The sequence below is a fragment of the Pelodiscus sinensis genome, chromosome 2 (assembly GCF_052426305.1).
Source record: "Pelodiscus sinensis isolate ZL-2025 chromosome 2, ASM5242630v1, whole genome shotgun sequence".
NCBI classification, from domain to species: Eukaryota; Metazoa; Chordata; order Testudines; family Trionychidae; genus Pelodiscus; species Pelodiscus sinensis.
This window is the reverse complement of record NC_143053.1, coordinates 253,828,927-253,850,229: the sequence shown is the minus strand read 5'-3', so window position 1 is coordinate 253,850,229 and position 21,303 is coordinate 253,828,927. Positions and strand designations below refer to the sequence as shown.

Sequence of the window (21,303 nt, the reverse complement as noted above, 5' to 3'; positions counted from 1 at the left end):
CAGTACTTTGAAGTACTCTTTCTTCCCCACCCCCTTTGCTGCCTCTATCTGATAGAGGCAGATGGGGGAGGGAATCTACTAGTCCTTAACATCCTTAGCTTCCACAGTGCAATTGCCACACAATTTTCCTCCAGCAGCGCAGCTCTCATTCTCATGTCCTTCTGCCACAGGTTGGGGGTGGGGGGGGGGGGGAGGCGAGCTCATCACACAGTTCCATGAAAGTGACTTTCCTCATTCAAAAGTTCTGCAGCCACTGCTCCTGGACTTGCATAACAAAGTGATCCCATCACTCAGTGCTTGTTTCCCAAGCCCAAAAGTGAGTTCCATTGTGGTAAGCACCTCTGTGAATCTCATGTCATAGCTCTTACGCAAAGCAAGAGCTGTGCCATACTCCCCATCAACCCTGGCAACTGACAGTATGAACACACAATAGTGGTTTCACTGCTGTGCTCTGTGAGCAGTGCTGTAAGTGCCAGCGCTTTACATCTGTCAGTGTAGACTTTCATTTTAAAAGAAAGTTAAGATTCTGAACTACAATTAAGTGATATATTCAGAAAGGACAATTATGTACCAATATACCTTGCTGCTTAATCACATTATACATCATCCCTGATCTTAATGTTAGCTCAGTATGCTAAGTCAGCATGGCCTTCATTTGCATACGGAGACATTACCCAATTGCAATAAGTACAGCCGAGTATTACATTTATTGTGCAGTTGTGAAGATTATTTCACTTTAAAGATGGAACAAATTATGTCATACCACTCAAAGAGGTTAAAGCTAGGGGTGTAATAGTGTAGTCAATAAACCAATTAACCAATAAGCAAAAGCTTATAAGGTTAATGCTATAAACTACACACATCTCTCTCCATAAATTTTTTAGCAGGCTGGCCAGCAGGCCGGCTCAGTCCTGGCTTGTGACGAGTCTGGGACCTACCCTTGCTGTGGCTTTGCATTTAAAGCGTTTTAGGAGGTAGGTGGGTAGGCAGCCTGGCTCAGTTCTGGCTCACACTGGATCCAGGAGCTCAGATCCCCACTAGACAGGGACTGCTGCCACACTATCAAAAGCAGTAGCACAAGGTGACAGGCAACCGGTGCACGAGGGAATTGGTTTTTAAACTGGCTTCTCTCATGGACCAGATCCTGCCTAGCACCCTGCACTGTTGCATCTGTATCAGAGGCAGCAGCGCAGAGTGGCAGGGGGTTCCTCGGGAGTGAAGCTGGTGCACACTGGCTGCTGGACCAGTCCCCCGGGAACTACAGAATAGTTGACTAACCAATAAGAATTCATGAGGTTAGTTGACTATTCAATTAACTGATATTTAACATCCCTAGTTCAAGCCCCATTTCTCTTCAGTACAGCAAATAACATCTGAATTGAAAGAAAATGGATTCATATCCAACCTTTCTCCATTTGCACCACCAATATTAGGTAATCTTTAAGGGTGCATCAACACAGCAGGTCTTAACTTGAAATACGCTATGCAAATTGAGCTAAATTAATTGGGTAGCTTATTTTGAAATAGCATATTTCAAAATTGGGAGTGTCTACACAGCACTTATTTCAAAATAGAGCACTCTTCCTCCAACTTCCCTTACTCCTCATACAATGAGGGTTACAGAAGTTGGAGTAAGAAGTCCTCCAGCTTGACAATATTTTGACATTATTTTGAAATAGTCTGTGTCTACACAGCAGGCAGTTAAGTTATTTTGAAATAACACTAGTTATTTCGTACACTAAGAGAGGGGCAGCAGTTTAGGCCTCCCTTATCTTGTCAGCCACTGAAGGCCTCTTGTGAATGTAAACACTTCACTGAGGAAGTGGCCAGAAAGCAAACAAGAAACAAGTGGAGTTGGAAAAAGAAGGCTTAATAAGGTAGGGGTGATTAGAATAGAATGAGGTTCAAACTAAAATCCCAGGAAAAGAGAAATGAAGAGGGAAGAAAATCAAGAATCCATGAGCAAAGTTTTTGGGTGGAAATTGCATTGTGTTTCCTTCTATTGCAAATCCATTTAACTAACACATTTAAACTGGAACGCAATAATGCAGAATTGTAACCTGCCTCCCACCATCAATTTCTGAATCTGATTTTTTTTAACTGCTTCCATCCTATGACAAGAGTGGATTTAAAGTTAAGGACAACTGTGACTTTTGTATGACAACAAAAGTTCTGGGATTTTAAAATTCTGTTCAGAAACTGAATGTAGAAAATGTACGTTAGTGTGAACTTATAATACAGCTCTGAGTTACGTTGCAGTAAGTTTATTCTTGTAACAAGCTATTGAAAAGAATTACACCTTTGTTCCTGAAGGTTTTAGGGAAGAGTGAAAGCAAACCAAATGGGTTCAATATGCACGTGAAGATGGCAGATATTTAGAAGTATAAAAAGAGAACTCTTATTCTAGTGATATTTCTAAATTTAAAGGCTTTCATGGAAATGGGGAGAGAGAGAAAATGAAAATAAAAGGAGCTGTTGCCCTTTAAAATGTTTATTTTTGGATGTGCGTTGGGATGGTGAATAATAGTATCACAATATTTAAACAGCACTTTAAAAATTCCAAGTGCTTTACAAACATTAATCGTCATAAAAGTGAGGTAGATACATAAAATACTACCGCTTTATAGATCAGGAAATTGAGAATGACAGTGAAGAAACTCCCTTTGCATAAACTGGGACTAGTACTCAGATCTTCCACAACTGGTAGACCATATAGATTCTCAAAAGTAAGGACGAGCTACATATGGAAAGGACCTCTTAGACAATCCACTAATGGCACTTACCTTTAACAGTGATAAGTAACTTTAAGAACTTTAACAAATAAAGCTCCATCACATCCCCAATCACCTCATCAGTTTTCTTCACTTTCTAGTTTGCTTTGTTTGTACACACATTCTTGAAAATACAACAAAACAACATACACGATACTATATTTGTATTTACCACACAGTCGTTTTCACCTTCAAAATACTGAGCATTAATCCTATCTCACCTCTGCAGGGAAAAATCTGGTTAAAGAAAAAAAATCCATGGTACTACAACTAACTGCAAAGAATATTCAACTACTAAAAATATTAAGGATCTTAAGTCCAGTTGATCAAACCCACAAGAAAAACGCTGATTGCCTAAATCAGTGGTCAGAGCCTATCCAATATCTAAAGCAGAAATCTGAGCAAACATATAAATAAATGAATAGTTGTCACACAAACCCCCAAATCTTACCTGGTTCCCGATTGATTTCTATGTCAAAGAAACACTGAGGCCGGTCCTGTGCCCCCATGGCAGTAGGGAGCTCTAGCCACTCTTCTCCTGGCCACCCTAACACAGAAGAGAACACAATAAATGAGGAGATATGCAAAACATCTTAAAATACCACTCCTGCAAGGGACTCTATCCTATTTTAGTTAGGTCCTTATATTACAGTCTCTAAGTCAAGCCTGGGATTCTTTCATTCCTCCTTAGAGTGGATGGAGGAAACAATAATACTGTATCATTTCCAACACTGGAAACAACAGCACCCCATATCTCCCACCCTCCAAAAGCAGCTAATAAAGACTAGTGCTTTAGCCAGGTGAGATAATAAACTTTTATGTCATTTTGTATCTCTCTCTCAATATATATATATACACACTAGCTGGAGTTACCCGGTGTTGCTCGGAAAAGTTGATATAACTGAGGTGAGGAGTCTGAGGGGAGGGAGGGGGAAGGGAGCTGTGCGCCTGCTGCCGGCACCCGAGCCCACCCTCCACTTCCTTGTCCCTCCGCTGGCCTTAGTGAATGACTGTCCCCACCGCTTCCCCCAGGAAGCCGCTTCTCCCTGCACTGCCATGCTCCATGCAGCCCCGAGGAGAGGCATCAGTCTCTCATCTTTTCCTTCCCACAGTACTTTAAAACCTTCTTCTGGATGAAAGGTTATCCCATGCAAAGTTTGGTTGCAGTAGCTCTTATAGTGTCCAAGTTATTAAAGCACGAACATACAAACATTCTCCTTTATATATTATAGAAGATTAGAGATTTATGCGTCTGAGTCAGTGAGTCTGTGTGTCTGCAAGTCTGTTTGTTCAAGAACTCCTCCTACACCCATTGTGTCCAACACACTAGCCACTAGCCACATGTGGCTATTTGGACGGTTGAGTGTGGCTAACTCGCTATAGCAGTAGCTGCTGTAGTGGCTACTGCTTCAAAACTGGTTGGACACCACAGTCCTAAATAGGGATATGAACGACTAGTTGATTATCTGATAAGCAAATGCTTATCAGATAGTCGACACGCTAGTCTACTACGCACTGCCCCCCCTTGCTACCTCTATCAGAAAGAGGCAGTGGGGGGGGGGGGGGAGGAGAGCGCTTCAAAGTGGCAGTGCCACGTGGAGCCCAGGGACTGCAGCTTTGAAATGCCACGTGCAGCCCGAGGTCCCCAGCTGGCCCTTGGCTGCATGTGGCATTTAAAAGCAGCAGCACTACGTGAAGCCTGGGGTCAGCTGAGGTCTCTCCTGCTGACCCTGGACTCCATGTGGCACTGTGGCTTCGAAACACCGCGTGGATTATTAGACAAATAATCAAAATTTTACATCCCTAGTCCTAAACGGTAAGAGCTAGGACCACCAATGTGACCTTTTAAAGGTAGGTCTGGCTTTGATTGTGCCAGGAAAATGGGATGTGCCTGGAATCAATTGTTTTCCATAACATGGGAATGGAGGGGGCTTATCGGAGGGACAGCTATACTGCACAGGAGAGCGGCCGCACCAGCAACTGAGTGGCCAGTTGGGGATGGGGGTTTGCCATACTGCCTGCCACCGTCCCGGGTAAGTGGCCCCCCTGCCTCAAATAGTGCAGGAGCCCCGCTGCCCACCAGCCCTGCCGCTGCGGTCCCCCCCAGGGATCACTCCCAGGCCTTACCAGCATAGGCTGCTCCCATCAGGAGATGCCACCTCCAGGGCTTGCCAGCACAGAACTGCATCCCCACCCAGAGGAGAGACGGGAACCACAGTGCCCCACCCCTGCACAGGAGACACCCCCCAGAAGAGAGGCTGGGAACTACAGGCCAGCCCACCCTAGAGGAGAGGCCATGGACTGTGGCCCAGCCCACCCTGGAGAAGATGCCAGGAACTGTGGCCTGCCTCCCCACCCCCACAAAACACTCCCGACCATGGAGGCCAGAAACCACAGCCCACCCCCATAAGAGATGCCCTTCCAAAGGACAGGCCTCAGCACACCATGAGGAAACCCACGCCCCAGAGAAGAGGCTGGGAACTGCATTCCCCCTCAGAATATGCCATGACCGGGAACCACTGCCCCCCCCCCCCCCAGATATGCCGTGGCAGGGCAGTGCAGCCCTCTCCCCCCAGAGGTGCACCAACTTTACCACCCAGGACAACCCTGGTAAGCTTCCCCAGACCTCCCAGCCCCCTTCCCTGATTCCCGCACATAACTCTGCCATAAGCCCTACCTACCACACACCCAAACCCCCTACTCTGCTCACTCCACCACACCTCCCAGAACTTTTACACTCCCCATCCATTGCCCAGACCCTCCCCCCCACCAGGACTCAAGCAACACCTCTAGTTATTAATAATGATGAGTATCTCTCACTGACAAGTAGGGAGTGAAGTAGGGATGTAAAAAGTTGGTTAAAAAGGTAACTGTGTAATCGCTGAAAATCTTAGCAGTTACATGGTTACACCTGCTGCGGGCACTGCAATATAAAGCTTAAATGAAATTTATACTGCAGAGCCAACAACAAAGCCTCCCTGAGAGCAGGGCCAGCTCCACTCCTGGGGAGGAGGCTTCCCTGGGGTCTCAGCATCTCCTTGGAGGGGGCACAGTTCCTGATCTCTTCTCTTGGTGGACGGGAGGGGGAGAGAAAAAGTCTCCTGTGTAGTGTGCGGTCAGTTAGGTGGCTGCCCCAGATCGGCCAGGCCATCAGTTTAACCATCAAACTAAATGAGCTCACCAAACTAAGTGATTGGGCAATAAAATGGCAAATGAAATTTAATTTTGATAAATGTAACGTAATGCATATTAGAAAAAATAATCCCATCTACACATACAGTATGGGGATTAATTTAGCTACAACTATTCAAGAGAGATCTTGGAGTCACTGTGGATAGTGCTCTGAAAACATCCACTCTGTGCAGTGGCAGTCAAAAAAGCAAATAGAATGTTAGGAATCATTAGAAAAAGAATAGAGAATAAAACAGAGAATATCTTATTGCCTTTATATAAAACCACGGTACACCTATATCTTGAATAGTTCATACAGATGTGGTTGCCTCCCCTCAAAAAAGATATATTGGCATTGGAAAAGGTTCAGAGAAAGACAACAAAAACTATTAGGGATTTGAAATGGTTTCCCTATGAAAAGAGATTAAAAAGACTTGGACTTTTCAGCTTAGAAAGTATGATAGAGGTCTATAAAACCAGGACTAGTGTGGAAAAAGTGAGGAAGGAAAAGTTATCTACTTGTTCCCATAATATAAGAACTAGGGGGTCAACAGATGAAATAAATGGGTAACAGGTCTAAAACAAACAAAAGGAAGCGCAAAGTCAACCTGTGGAACTACTTGCCAGAGGATGTGGTGAAGACTAGTACTTCAATAGGGTTCAGAAAAGAGCTAGATAAATTCATGGAGGGTAGGTCCATCAATGGCATTGTTAGTCTCTGTTTGCTTGGAAATGGATGACAGGAGAGGGATCACGTGATGATTACCTGTTGTGTTCCCTCCCGCTGGGGCATCTGGCATTTGCCACTGTCAGCAGACAGGATACTGGGCTAGATGGACCTTTGGTCTGACCCATTATGGCTGTTCATATATATTACCTAGTTAACAGTAAGCATCACCCAGTAGGTGATGCTTACAATTGCATCCCTACCACAAAAGTTTATGCCCTAATAAATATGTTAGTCTTTAAGGTGTCACAGGACTCCTCCTTTTTACTGAAACAGACTAACATGGCTACTTCTCTGAAACTTGTCACCAATTGGGAATGTGTCACTGAGGCCCTTTCCTGCTGTCTCCCCCTTACAGGAAGGCACAAGCGTGCACTCGGGGAACAAAAAGGAGCACAAGGCCCCAAACAGTCACCAGGAGCATTGAATTCTTCCAGCTCTGGGGCCACCATGGTAGTGGGTAAAGCAGGCTGCTGCTGGAGCTGGGATGGGGGAGGAAAAAAGGAGTCAGGGCAGAGGTGGGGAGGGAAGAGTGAGCTTCTGCCAGATGCACTGAAGAGGTCCACAGAACATGTCCTGCCTGCAAAAGGGGTCAAAAATAAATTTCTGAGTATGCCCCTGCAGGAAGGTTGGGGTGAGGAATCCACTCACCACCTCAGTTTCAGCTACTATCGTGACTATGCCTCATGGTGAGGCTCTCTCCCCTTTGAGTGCACCAGAAAAGAAGAGAGCATATTCTACTCTATAATTTGGGAGAACATGAATGTCTCATGTTTTCCCCCCAGCCATCATGTGGCATTAATAAGGCAGGAGTAATTTAGGGGTGGTACCACAGAAACAAGTAGGAATACCTCTCATCCCCTCCATAATGGGAAGAATTAGCAGTAGCTCCATCCTTTCCTGCCAGTTTCTGTGCTTTATTCCCATTCCTCTCTGTGAAGAGGTACAGCTCCAGCCACTAACCCAAAATGCCATTAATTGGCAGATTTACCCCGTCCTCCCCACAAGATCCTCTCCCCGCATTACAGGCACTGTTCCCCACCATACCATGCACATCTGTTCTGAGACACATGCACATGTTCACCAAGACAGAGGAAAGCTCATGGTGGGGCACGTTCCCCTTTGAGTGCACCAGAAAAGGAGAGAGCATATTCCACACTATAATTTTGTGAGAACATGAACATCTCATGTCCCCCGTCCCCCCCCCCCCCCTCCGCCATGACGTGGCATTAAAAAGGCAGGAATAATAAACGGAAATGGCAACTGCAGTTTTCAAACCAGCATGCACGTGCACATCAATTCCTCTAGTGCCTGCATCTTCTCCAGGCATGGGTTTTTTCTCCCATATACAAGAACATAAAAACAGCCATACTAGGTCAGACCAAAGGTCCATCTAGCCCAGTATCCTGTCTGCGGACAGTGACCAATACCAGATGCCCCAGAGGGAGGGATCACAATAGGTAATCCTCATGTGATCCCTCCCCTGTCTCCCACTTCCAGAGAAACAGAGGCTAGGGACACCATTCCTACCCATCCTGGCTAATAGCCATTGATGGATCTAACCAGATAAAAGTTTACTGTTCCTATTTACAAACACCTCTTCTCCTGTGCTGTCCCACCAGCCATCGCTCAAGATTTGCACCCTCCACAGCACCACCTCTCCAAATTCTCCCTTCTTGCCAAGAAGAATCAGAAACAGTCACACTGTAGCTTCCAACCCATGCAAAGCCACCTTTGCCCCCACAGCAACTACTGCTGTACCCAGAACAAGATACAGCATCAGATAAAAGTTTACTGTTCTTATTTACTCTTCCTGGTAAACAGGAGGCAAGGAGGTCCTTGCCTTCTGACCCAATGCAGGAAATTGGAAGGAGAAGCAGACACCACTTGAATCTCTGGGAACTGGGGGAAGAAAAGAAAATAGATTTCTGCCCCCACCACATCGTTGGCAGTAAGGGGAAGATTTGAGGACCCTGCTCCCACTTTGGTACAGGCATCATGGATGAAGAGTGAAGGCTAACTTCTCCTTCTAGAATTGGAGGTAGGGGGAGCAAGGACTCTAGGTGCCTGTAGAGATTATGCTTCTTCCCTTAGTGGGATTTAAATATGTAGAGAGTTACTATCTTTTTCTGCTGCTGTCCCTCTCTCTCCATTTTGAATAACTTGGGGTTATGGTGGGGGAATGCAACAGAGTCCTTGATGAGTCCTCCTTCAGGGGGCCAGGGAACCTGACCAAGGCCATTTATCTACACTGGGTGATTACAACGCCAGCCTCATTTCCATACTATTTGCAAGCAGGAGGGGGGTTTCTGTCCCTCCTTAGTCTCCTTAATTCCTTCTAGCAGAGAGATTACAACATGACAGCCCTCCCACATTTTCTGTGATGCTCCGTCCCTGAGGTCACAGAAAAAGGGAGGTGGTAAGTCTATAGTGCTGCCAACAATCCTATCCCTAGGTTATGGGTTTGGGGAAATTCCTGTAGATGAATCCCTCTGGTAGGCTCAGCCTATTTTAGTGTGGGAGATTGCTGTACTCTTCTCAGGGTTGGGATGAAGGTCTCCTGCCTTTGACTTCCCTCTATCCAATCAGCAACCACTCCTGCAGTCTGGCACTTGTTTTAAAGTAATATTGCTCCTCCCCAGACCAGTTTCCTCCCTTACATGCATGATTGACAAGGCCAGAAGGGTGGGGCTAGACCTGCCAACAGGGCTTTTCTGACTTCTTCCTCATCCCTAGGCCCTGTACACCCCATTACAGGGAGATTAAGATCCTTTCCTGCTGTCCCTACCTTGTGGCGCTTGGATGGAGAATCAGGGCCCCTTCTGCGGAATTGGGGGGGGGGGTGCGCCTTGCTTTACGGCCCCTCCCACTCTTATAGCGACGTATGTGGAGCTGGGGGAAGCCGCTACCTCGTATGGGAATGTGTCATTGCGGGGTGGGAGGGCCCTTCCTAATGCCCACAGGCAGGTGGGGCTGAGAAGCCCGCCCTCTCTCTCAGTGGTGACTGGACGCGGGACCCGAGAAATATGGGGTGACCCGGTGGGAACTAACGGGCCTCCCTTCCTCGCCACTGGGAACTGGGGTGACGCTGCGGGAGCGAGACCTCCCCTCCCGGCCCAGAAGGGAGGGAACCAGGCGACGGACATTAACTCGCCCCCCCCCCTCCCCTCGTCGCAGGGGCCGCGGAGGCGCGCGCGCGCCACCGAGGAGACCGGAGTCCACGCTGTAATCCCGCGAGAACACGCCCGTGACGTCTGGCGTTTGCCGCCCGCCCTGCCTGTGATGTGGCAGTGAGCAGGCGGGCGGGGCAGGCTGCACGGGGGCAGCCCTCCAGCCACGTAACCCCCCCCCCCCACCCGGTCCTACGGCGCTCCAGGGCCCCTCCCACCCCCGGGGAAAACAACCACCCCGCGTGTCGCTGCCACGGCCCCCCCTTCCCGCCATGGCGCGTCCCGCTGCACCCAGACAGGACCCAGCCCCCTCCCTGGCGTGCCCCCCCGGCCCACTCCGGAGAGGGGGGGGGAGCAGACACCGCTGGGATCATTGGGGGAGGGGGAGCGAAGACCCTCGACTCCGTCCCCACCTGACGGGAGCAGGTTTGGGGGCCCTGCTCCCACCTGGGCGCAGAGCGGGGGAAGCGGGGGGTAGGGTGTGCTCCCGGCCCGCTGTCCCCCGTTGGGAAGTTGGGGTGCGTGCTGGGGGGGGGGGATTCCCCAGCGGCTCTGAGGCAGTGAACGTCCGTTCACTTCTGGGAGCCGGGACAGGCAGGCAGGACCCCCGGGCCTTAGGGAGATCCGGGGGGTAAGCCCCTGCCTTGCTGCCCCCCCTTATAGGAACGTGGGGGGGTGAGGGAAGGACCCTATGGAAATGGGGGGGGCAGGTCCTGGGAGCTCCTCCGCCTCCCCACCGCTACCGGGAACGGGAGGGTGACCCCGCGGGAACTAGCAGGTTCGCCCTTCCCCGGCTGGGTGGGCCGAGCCGCCGCTGCGTCCTTACCTGGCCGCTCCTGCGCTTTGTTCCCCTTCCCCCCGTGAGGAGCTGCCGCCGGAGCCACCGGCCCCCAAACGTCATGAACAGGCTGGCTGTCCTCCCCCTCCCCGCCGTTTCCCGGGCGTCCCCTCCCCCTCCTCGCGGGCGCGCCGCGCGCACGCGCGCCCGGAGGCCAGCTCGCGCGGAGGCAGCCCCCTTCCTCTGGTGTAGCGCGCGCGCTTGCTTCTCGGCCCAACGGTCGCTCCTGCGAGGTGCAGTGGCCGGGCAGGGGGGAGATAAAGGGAAGGGCGGCAGCAGGTGCCCCCTCCCCCCCCCCCCACCGCTACACAGTGCACGTGACCCGCTGCTCCTGGGGCCCAACGTCTTCCCGCAGCATGGCCTTCCCCCTCCTTTCTCCCCCCCTCCCAGCACTGCTTGTCCCAGGCCCAGACCCGTGTCACAGCCAGCCCCTTCTACCCCCGCGGGGGGGGGGGGGGGTGATTCTTTCCTGCTGCCCCCCCACCCCGTTGGGGGAAATGTGGATGGGGGGGCTGGCTTTCTTGCCCTACCTTTGCAGAGCGAGCATGGAGAGTCTGGGCCCTTCCACACCCCCTTTGTGGCAATTGGGGGAGTGAGCGCCCTGCCCTGTGCCACCCCCCTGCAGGAAGGTGCAGGGTTGGACCCCGCCCATTCTTCAGTGGCAACCCCCTGAATTTAGGGGTGCCTGTAAGAAGTGGGAGGCCCCCTCCCTTCATTGGCTGGGGGTAGGAATAGCAGAGACCTTGCCTGGCCGCTTCTGGGCTTTGTTCCTCCTTCCCACCTCCCCTTGGCTGTCTACACTGGCAAGTTATTCCGGAAAATCAGCCGCTTTTCCAGAAAAACTTGCCAGCTGTCTACACTGGCCGCTTGAATTTCCGGAAAAGCACTGACGCTCTAATGTAAAATCATCAGTGCTTTTCCAGAAAAACTATGCTGCTCCCGTTCGGGCAAAAGTCTTTTTCCGGAAAACTGTTCCGGAAAAGGGCCAGTGTAGACAGTACAGTAGTGTTTTCCGCAAAAAAGCCCCGATCGTGAAAATGACGATCGGGGCTTTTTTGCGGAAAAGCGCGTCTAGATTGGCCACGGACGATTTTCCGCAAAAAGTGCTTTTCCGGAAAAGTGTCCTGCCAATCTAGACACGCTTTTCCGAAAATGCTTTTAACGGAAAACTTTTCCGTTAAAAGCATTTCTGGAAAATCATGCCAGTGTAGAGGTAGCCCTTGTGAAGCCACTGGCCCCAAAATCCTGGTAACTTCATGATGGGTCATCAAAGCAGGGGATTTCAACTCCTCCACTAAGAAGGACCTGACAGTGTTTTCCACCAGCCTCTTCCCCATTGCACATCCCTTTCCTCTGGCCAAGACCATCAACAGGCAAAGTCCTGACTCTGGGCACAGCTGGGCTTTGTTGCAGGGTGAGAGCACAGGGTGGAGTGGAGCTGCAGAGAATTCTGTGGACTGTGGACAAAGCTGCATGTGGACCAGGCTTTGATGGCTGGATATCACAGCCAAGTGCAGATCTGTGTGAGGCTAATGAGGGAGAGTAGCATATCAGCAGAAGGCTCTACAAAGGGCCCAAAGCAGGGATATGAAAGCCCTGCTTAGAAATCCACAAATATTTCTTTGTTGAATGGAGACTGGACTGGAGATGACGGCATCCCAAGCTCTAGGCCTGAAGCGCCCTGACGATGCCTTGGACTGCCTGGGGCACTGTCCAGCATTGCTCATAAGAACGTAAAAATGGTCATACTAGGTCAGACCAAAGGTCCATCCAGCCTAATACCCTATCTGCCAACAGTGGCCAATGCCAGGTGTCCCAGAGGGAGTGAATTGAACAGGTAATGATCAAGCGATCTCTGTTTTACCATCCGTTTCCACCCTCTGACAAACAGGCTAGGGACACCATTCCTTATCCATACTGGCTAATAGCCGTTAATGGACTTAACCTCCATGAATTTATCTAGTTCTCTTTTAAACCCTGTTATAGTCTTAGCCTTCACAACCTCCTCTGGCAAGGAATTCCACAGGTTGACTATGCACTGTGTGAAGAAGAACTTCCTTTTATTTGTTTTAAACCTGCTGCCCATTAGCTTCATTTGGTGGCCCCTAGTTCTTATATTATGGGAACAAGTAAATAGCTTTTCCTTATTCACTTTCTTCACACCATTCATGCTTTTATATACTTCTATCATATCCCCCCTTAGTCTCTTAATATTTTCTTTTGGGATATCTATGATCTTGTCCATTGTGGCCTGGGGAGTGTTGTACCAATATAGCCACATACATGCAAAAGTACAATATGAGGCTTTTACTGATGCACTTTACACTAGTAGGTTACAAGCCCTATTTTATAGCAAAATAGTGTGTTCACATTAGGGGTTTCACTAGTGTAGTTACACCAGTGCAAGCTTCTCTAGTCTAGACAAGCCCTCCTATGTGGTTACCAGACTGTACCACCAACTCTCATCTTTTTAGTCTCTGTGTTTCCTTTCAAGTGTGCCCATGTCAGCTTTTTGTAACACTCCACTCATATTTCCAGAAACAGCTACTTCACAGTGAGTATGCTCAGAGACTAAAAGCAGGTTTAAACATAGATTTCCATACTTATTCCATCATGTCATCTGTAGAGTCACATGAATCATAGTACACATTGGACCTCCCTGGTCCACCACCTTTGGGACCTGACTGGTCCTAAAGAAGGTAGTTCTCCAGACCAGGGGTGGTCAGCCCCTCTACTTACAGACTCCAGGCTCTCCCAAGGTCTGTAAGCAGATCACCAGGCCAGGTGATCAGTGGGCCACTTGCTTTCAGATCCACGGCCAGCCATGAGGTTACATGGCTCTGCTGCCCTGGGATGCTGGGGCTCTGGAGCCAGCTGCTCCCTGTGAACCACAGATGTTGCTGTACCAGAGAATCCTGGACCAGAAAGGTTCAACTTGTATCTTGATTCCCATTTTTACAGGTCCCACGCTTTGTTTTGCACCCAAATAGAAGTAACCAGTGCATAGCTCTGAGCACTGATGAAATATGCTCACAGTAATAACCACACCATCTGGGAGTTGAGCTTTTGCCTTCCAGATGCTCTTCAAAAGTAGCACAAAAGAGAGTCCATTGTAGTATCCAGCCTGGAGATGAGAACCATTCTGAAGTCCACATTGAAGAGGAGGTTCAGAAGTCTCCCGGCAACCTTAAAAAGCAAACGAACTGTGAGGTAACAGTGGCAAGATAGGGGGGAGAAAAGATATTTTAGAAGTCAGAAATAAAATTATGACAATGTATTGGATTTGGGTTATTGCTTTATGGCCTTCATCACTATAGTTTCTGAGCACCTCACTAAACAAAGAATCAGACTCTTTCATCTAGATTCAGGCTTAGTGCTACATTGCTATGCACTACAGTCCTACTGGGGATTCAATTGTGATGTACTTTCACAGGTTTGCAAGACCACTGGGACTACTTGCAAAGTATCATTTCACTAAACATGAAGAAATATGAGCCTTACTGGATCTTTCAGCACAAAAACTGCGAGCTAAGGAAGCAATATTATCCTTGTTTTATAGATGGAGAACTGAGATACAGAGAGATTAAGTGCCTTGCCCCAAGTCACACAGGAAGTCTGTGGCTAAGCCAGAATTGGAACCCAGATCACTTTGCTTTCCTCTATCTTCCTAAAGTAACAAATATCACTAGGTTTTTCTTCTCTACATAACTGAAGTACCTCTACCTTCCTACATTATCTGAACTACTCATTTTATTGGAACTTGAACTCTTGGCTAAAAGCAAACAAACAAATTTTTAAAAACACATACAAGACTTGGAAATATGGTAATTATTCTTAATGCAGGTAGCAAAAGATTGCTAACAAATAAAAAAATTAAGTCCCAATTACTTTAATAAAGAACTAAATTAAGGTCTGGTGCTCAGGGAAATGAACTCTCTGCATATCTAGGACAGAGTTGATAAATATGCAGCTCAGCGGAGGAAAAGATTTTATATGAAGAAAAAGCTTGCATGAACACTTTTGAGACCATTCTTTTGAAGCAGATAATGAAGTATGAACATCAATGGCAAAGAGTTATTTTTTCATGTTTTTCCAATACTAGGTGCTGCTGCAGGAGGCTACCTTAGTTGAATTAGTGTCTGATACTGTGTCAATTGAAATAAATAAAAAGCCCCTATTGATTAAAGAGTGAGGGTATGCTCAGTAGTTCATCTCTACAGATAAGGCTGTATAATTGTTTCTATTATAAATCTTTATTTTCATTTGTCATAAATTCCAGACACATAAATTTTGTGGCTGACATTTTCCACACTTACGCTCCAGTCCTACAAACACTCAGGCATAATCTCACTGGCAAACCTGATAGAAGTTAAACTTAAAAAATAACAAATGGTCTGGTGGCACTTTATAGGCTAACAAAACATGTAGGTGATCTCATGAGCTTTCATGGGCACAGCCTAAACTCAAAACTCTGGTCATCTGAAGAAGTGGGCTGTGCCCTCAAAAGCTCATGATACCATATAAATGTTTTGTTAATCTATAAAGTGCTGACAGACCATTTGTTGTTTTTTAAGTTTATCCTATAGGGTATGTCTACATTACCACCCTAGTTCGAACTAGGGTGGTAGTGTAGACATACCCTTACAGACTAACTCAGCTACCCCCTGAAGCTTCTGATAGAAGTTGATTTTTTTGAAAGATTGGACAAACTTGGTTCAACTATTTTTGAGAAAGAAGATGCAAAAATTATGCTTTCCCCATTATAATACATTCCTTGCTGTCATTTATTGAACAGCAGTAAAAACAGATGAGGTTAGAAGGTTCAAATGTGGAAGCTATTCCCCATTGGAGGAAGTGCCTTTGTTCTGGTGACTGTGGTTTAGATAAGACTGCCTCTTTTTTGGAAATTTTGCACAAAAAAGTGTGACATTAAAAATGAAGAGCAACTTTTCAAATAGCGTTTGCGCTTACATTTTCCATTGCAATTAGATAACTTTACTGAATTATTTGTAGTATAAAACAGACCTCTCTGAGCCTACTGTACTTGTAGTATGATTGTTGGATACTGCATAAAGATCTAGACCAGGGGTGAGCAATAATTTTTGACTGGGGGCCACTTCAGAAATTTTTCAAGTGGCTCTGGGCTGCCCAGAAGGGGTGTGGCCTCAGGCATAATGGGCGGGGCAAGAACACTTCCGTGCTTCCCTACCCACAGACCCTGATTAGTCTGAGGGTGGGGGAGCATGTGAAGTCTTTGCCCCCCTCCCAGAGAACTGCCAGCTATTCTGAACAGCTGGCAGTTACCTCTAGGCACCTGCACCCCTGGCGGTGGGAGACTTTGCAGACTCTCCTCCGACTCTCAGAGCAATCAGGACCTGGAGGCGGGGGCAGGGGCAGCATGTGAAATCTGCCCCACCCTGCATGGGTCTCCTGCCAGCTGAGCCCATTGCAGGGTGGGAGGAGATTTTGCAATACTCCGGACCCCAGGCCCTAATTGGCCTGGGGGCGTGGGGAGCACGAAGTCTCTCACTCTCTGCTCTCTGGTGTGTGGCATGTAGAGTCAATCACCAGGGCTGACTCCAAGCGCCGCACGCTCCCCCATCCCTAGGCCCTGATTGGTCTGGGATCAGGGGAGCGGCAGGACCTCCACAGACCAGATCAACCCAGCCCGTGGAGGCCCTTTTGCCCACCCCCGATCTAGTGCTTTTTGACGATATAGGGCAGACAAAGAATTGTTTGGACATTGCCTTACAATACCTGAAATTTATCTGCATAGGCCCCAAATCAGTGCTAGAAGGCTGGTTCATAACTGTATATTCTGGATGTTCAACACATAAAAGGCTAGATCCTCATCTGATATCAATCAGTGTAGCTCCATTGATGTCAGTGAAACTAAGTCCATCTGCACCAAGTGAGGAACTGACCTAGAACTCTCAGTAAGGCCCAGTGAAAGTACAGAATGTCAGGCTGCACAATAGGGCGATGTCTATACTACGTGTTTTCTCCACAAAAAAATACGCTAATGAGGGACTCATTTGCATGAGATATGATCTCATTTGCATGAGACGTGATCTCATTTGCATATTTTCTGCAGATCCATTTTTGCGCTAGGGGTTTTTGTGCAAAAACTAGCGGTGTGGACATTTTTTTTTTTTTGCACAAAAACCTAAGAAAAAGGAGGTTTTGCACAAAAAGAAAAGGTCCACACTGCTTGTTTTTGCACAAAAACCCCTAGTGCAAAAATGGATCGGCAGAAAATATGCAAATGAGATCGCGACTCATGCGAATGAGTCCAACATTAGCATATTTTGCGGAGAAAACACGTAGTGTAGACGTAGCCTAGGAGTAGAGTTTCATAGCTAAATCTGGAAGCTTGCATTACAAAGATCAAAATAGATTCCAGTGTATTCCCTTTAATGATTTAGTCATGCAAAAACAGTTTTTCAAATTTCTTCTGAATGGAATGATAATATTAAAGGGCAGAATAGTTTAAGTACTTTAATAAGCAAATGCTTTGCTGCAGAGCAAACAAGCAGTTTGGAGCAAAAAGCCAACAGGCAGTTATCCATTAGGCAAATTCAAACAATGAAAAGGAACGTAACTAAAAATATCCTTGCCAGCTCTTGATTTACAAGTTTTGAATTTTAAAGTGGTGTTTTTAATCAGTGTCACGCTACTGAGTCATATTTAGCTGGTGGTCCACTATGACTCCTTGATCCCTTTCTCCAGTACTCCCTCCTAGACAGTCATTTCCCATTTTGTATGCGTGAAAATAATTGTTCCTCCCTAAGTGGAGTACTTTGCATTTGTCCTTATTGAACTTCATCCCATTTACCTCAGACCATTTCTCCAGTTAGCCCAGATAATTTTGAATTATGACCCTCTCCAAAAAGCAGTTACAACCCGCTCCAACTTGGTATCACTGGCAAACTTTATGGCTGCATCTAGACCGGCAAGTTTTTCCGCAAAAGCAGCTGCTTTTGTGGAAAATCTTGCCAGCTGTCTATACTGACCGCTTGAATTTCCGCAAGAACACTGACTTCCTGCTGTCTGAAATCAGTACTTCTTGTGGAAATGCTATGCTGCTCCCATTTGGGCAAAAGCCCTCTTGCGCAAATGCTTTTGAGGAAGAGGGCCAGTGTAGACAACGCGGTATTGTTTTGCGCAAAAAAAGCCCTGATCGCGAAAATGGCGATCGGGGCTTTCTTGCGCAAAACCGCGTCTAGATTGGCACGGACGCTTTTCCGCAAAAAGTGCTTTTGCGGAAAAGCGTCCGTGCCAATCTAGACGCTCTTTTCCGCAATGCTTTTAATGGAAAACTTTTCCGTTAAAAGCATTTGTGGAAAATCATGCCAGTCTAGACGTAGCCTATAAGTGTACTCTCCATGCCAATATCTAAATCGCTGATGAAGATATTGAGCAAAACCAATACCATAACTGATCCCTGAGGATCCCCACTTGTTACGCCTTTCCAGCATTACTGTAAACCATTGATAACCTACTCTCTGAGAACAGTTATCCAGCTAGTTATGCACCCACCTTGTAAAACCCCCGTCTATGTTGCAGTTCCCTAGTTTATTGATAAGAAAGTCATGTGAGACTGTATCAAATGCTTTACTAAAGTCTAGATGTACCATGTCTACTGATTCCCCCTTATCCACAAGGCTTGTTATCCTATTAAAGAAAGCTATCAGATTGGTTTGGCATGATTTGTTCTTTGCAAATCCATGTTGGCTGTTACCTATCACCTTAGTGAGATAGTCAAAGCTCCCTAGATACTGAACTTGGCCCTTCTGGCTGATGACTGCTACTGGCAAGAGGTTTACATATATAATAGATCTGAATATAACTAGTATAAAATTATGATCAGTTGAAAATTCTCATCCATTGTTTGGGAGTGAACAATTGTATCCGGAGTGTGCATGCATATATACATGCAGAGGATTGGACTAGATTAAATGCTCAATCTCAGTCTCTTCCAGTCCTTCACTTCTATGACAGACAGAGAGAGAGAGTGAAAGAGAAGGCGGGAGGGAGAGAGAGAGAGATTCAATACTGGCCCTTGTCAGGATACTGCATCGATTTGTTGCATTGACAATATATCTGCAGCAATAGCAAAATACTTGTTCAGGGAGTTCAGAAGCCTTGACCTCACTTAATTTGATACTAAAAGATCTTTGTAGGGGGCAGAAAGATATAAAACTATCAGCGTGATTTAGTGAGAACCCTTTTTTTTATGTCCTTGCATAGGGACAATCATAGGGATGATTAAGCAGGAACTGAAACAAAATCTAAATGTGAAGATGTAAATAAGATGTTTGGTATGTACTTTACTCTGAAAATTCTAGATTCCAAATGTATGTAACCAACACAAGAGTCATCATCTGAATTGTAAGTGTGGATTTCTATAGACTTGTCCCAATATAGAGCAATGTTATGAATACCAAAGTGATAGAAATGTAGCCGTGTTAGTCTGGTGTAGCTGAAACAAAAAACAGGACTATGTAGCACTTTAAAGACTAACAAGATGGTTTATTAGGTGATGAGCTTTCGTGGGCCAGACCCACTTCCTCAGATCAAATTTGATCCGAGGAAGTGGGTCTGGCTCACGAAAGCTCATCACCTAATAAACCATCTTGTTAGTCTTTAAAGTGCTACATAGTCCTGTTTTTTGTTATGAATACCAAAGAAATTGTAATCGGCAATGGCATGCTCCTTCAGCATATTTGCATCTATTGCACATGTACTTTTTACATAAAATCCCATTTTCTAATGGCAGTAGCTGCAGCATCTTTCACTTTAATCAAATTATAGTATGGAGGCAATATTCAAAGAAAGTAATGAGATTTTTAATTATAACTATTAATTATTATTTTTCACAATGTCCATATAGATCTGATTCTGCTCCCACTGACATTATTGATAAAACTCTGTTTGCTTTCAGTGGATCAGGATTTTCTCATAGGACATGTGTACACTAGAAAATTATTTTGAAATAACTTATTTCAAAATAATAATTCCTGAAACAACTTTTGAAATAGCATGTCCATACTACAGGGAAGCCTTGAAATTAGTCCAAGGCAGGCTTCCTTAATGTGGATACCTTACCTCGACTTAGGAGCCCCAGGAAGCACTGTGGAGTAATTACTTTGAATGACTCTGGGGAGTAATTATTTTGAACTAGCAGCAGTGGAGCATCCACACTACTGCTATGTCAAAATAACGATTTCAAAATAAGCATTATTCCTCATGGAAAGCAGGAGTTATTATTTCAAAATAAACAGCCCTTTATTTTGCAATGACGGGCTTGGTAGAGTGGATGCTCTGCTTGTTATTTCAAAATAAAGGGGCGTTATTTCGAAATAACTCTCTAGTGTAGACCTGGGCATAGGGAGCAGAACTGAAGTTTTGATATTACAAGTAGGGACTTTCAGTTCCCTTGGTATAAATCCAGCCATACGTCGGGGTAACTGAGGACAGATATTGGCCCTAACTGTGTGTTATTAAACCAAGGATTTATCAGGTGATAATGAGTAAAAAAAATCCCTTTGCCTGGATCCTTTATTTGGCTATAATTATTTCTCTAGCATCAATAAGAGAACCACTGACTCCAAGTATAAATACAGGGCTATCACTAGCTGAGCGTCACCTATGCCTGACTGAGTAGTGTGCGTTTGTCAGTTAAATAAAGATAAATGCTGCTGTTCTGTAAAGGTGACTATAGATCAGTTGGAAAATTAGCTGTGTTATAGTCCTTTACAGTCAGTTAGTTTTGGTTATGCTGCTCTGTGCTGGAAAGCATTTATTTGAAGGTACTATCCAATCCTTGTGAGAGGAATAATAAATAAATCGATTTTTTACTATTACTAGTAATACATGAAATTGCTCACAGCATAATAAAGAACAAACTATGTAGGAATTCAGCCATGCAGTTATTAGTGTCAACTGGAATCATACTAGATAGCCAGATCTGTAAAACTTTTGTCACAAGATGTGTGTTTAAGCAATATAATGGTTAACAGCAATACAAATAAATAAAAGATCAATAAAAATATCAGACTATATATATATATATTGAAGGTGAATGCAATGGTTTTGTCTTTACAGTGTTTCATTTGTTGTTTATTTGATTAAGTGTCCCAAAGCTTTAGTCACATATTCTAAACATACAGTATTACAGTCTCTTTTTGTTGCAGAGACTTCAGCAGCTTCTAAATTATGTAAATTTATTTTAGGAGAGGGAGATATATTTATGGCACCGAAGATAAGGTTAAAAAGCTTCCCTACACACAAAAAAGTCTCACTTTAAATTATCTAGTCAGTAATTTATTTGCAGAAAGAAGCCAGCGAAATTCTCTTTCTTGGCTGAACTAGAAAATATTTTCCCCACATTCTTTTAAACTGAGCTTGAATGTCAGTAGCTAGCATCTGTAGATCAGGCCAAACTGCAAGAGATGCACACTTGAAGTCTGTTTTCTGAATCAGGTGTTGACATGGCTGAGTCTGATTTAAACATCCTGGCCAAAGTTTGTTTTTGTTCCAGAAATATGATTCTAAGAGTGAAGATCACCCAATCAAAGTGCAGACAGAGTACCTTCTGATCTACACTTAAGGTCAAAACTAACC

General features: G+C 45.8%; 1 protein-coding gene across 6 annotated transcripts in view; it reads right to left on the bottom strand.

Annotated features, from left to right (window-relative positions):
* NKTR (natural killer cell triggering receptor) overlaps window positions 1–10,782 on the bottom strand; it is an 81,804-nt gene extending 71,022 nt beyond the window's left edge. For all 6 annotated transcript variants that reach the window (XM_075922887.2, XM_089776806.1, XM_089776807.1 and 3 more), the window contains exons 1-2: window positions 10,666–10,782; window positions 3,223–3,318 (exon numbers count right to left, since the gene is read on the bottom strand). In XM_075922887.2, coding sequence (XP_075779002.2) covers window positions 3,223–3,280 — 58 coding nt within the window. In that variant the 5' untranslated portion in view covers window positions 3,281–3,318; window positions 10,666–10,782. The remainder of the gene's footprint in view (window positions 1–3,222; window positions 3,319–10,665) is intronic.
* Between the last annotated feature and the right edge of the window lie 10,521 nt (window positions 10,783–21,303).